At 55.4% G+C, this 828-nt stretch overlaps 1 protein-coding gene across 1 annotated transcript in view; it reads left to right on the top strand.

Moving 5' to 3' along the window:
- The window catches only part of CSUI_001382 (uncharacterized protein), a 1,270-nt gene extending 1,136 nt beyond the window's left edge, over window positions 1-134 (top strand). Inside the window, exon 1 of the mRNA XM_068061588.1 lies at window positions 1-134. This exon is cut by the window's left edge and continues 1,136 nt beyond it. Within this exon, the coding sequence (XP_067926435.1) occupies window positions 1-38 (38 nt within the window). The 3' untranslated portion in view covers window positions 39-134.
- Window positions 135-828: the final 694 nt, after the last annotated feature.

Genomic DNA, 828 nt, shown 5'->3' with positions numbered 1-828 from the left:
AAGATTCTGACTACGGGTGCTTTTTCCTCGTGGTGTGAGATTGGTTACTTTCACGTGTTTACCTCCTCGTTTTGTGATTTCTGAAACGAAGCGTGCCGGAGGTGTCATATAAGGTCTTGAGGGCCTCAGGACAGCTTAAACGCGAGAAAAGACTGCTGTAAAGTCGAGCTGTCACGGATCTTTACTGACAACTGAGTCGCCACTGACTAAAGACCCGAGTCCCTGAATTGAGATGGTGTAAGTGATGATGACACCGCTCCCGGTGTTTGAAGCCGTGAGATACCTCTGTAAACGCGGAGTGCAGGGATCTCCCACCAGGCAAAGCCGACAGTCCTGAGCGTGTTCGGCGCACGTCCGAGATTTTGCCAATCTCCGTAACAAAACGGTACCTTCGTACGGGGCACGTCGCGACGATTTCACGGGCGGCGAGAAACTGCGACGGAACAACAACCGAGCCCTCGTCCCCAGTAGATGGGGAGACTTTGGGCTGGACATAATGTTGGGAACTTAACGCGGGATGACTGGTTTTCTGGATACGCAGATGCTGAGCTGATCCAGCGGGCTAGGCCGAGCGAGACCACCCCTCCAGCGTAGTCGCCGGTTAGCGCTGCCCTCGCGGTGCGAGTCGCCTATTGAAGGCCGGGTGGTCCGCGACCGCCGATGAGCCAGCTAGGATGCGACTGTGTAAGTGGTGTGTAACGAGTGGGCGGAGCGAATACGAACTTGAAGTGGGCTGCAGCCATTACTCCAGTCACCTCGGCTCATGAGAGGCCCCCAACTGGCATGGAGTGAGATGTAAGAACTCCAGTGTGATATGCCCGCCAAAGC

This window comes from Cystoisospora suis, assembly GCF_002600585.1.
Source record: "Cystoisospora suis strain Wien I chromosome Unknown contig_548, whole genome shotgun sequence".
NCBI lineage: Eukaryota > Apicomplexa > Conoidasida > Eucoccidiorida > Sarcocystidae > Cystoisospora > Cystoisospora suis.
The sequence above is the reverse complement of the archived record's forward strand: the minus strand, read 5'-3'. Positions and strand labels throughout refer to the sequence as shown.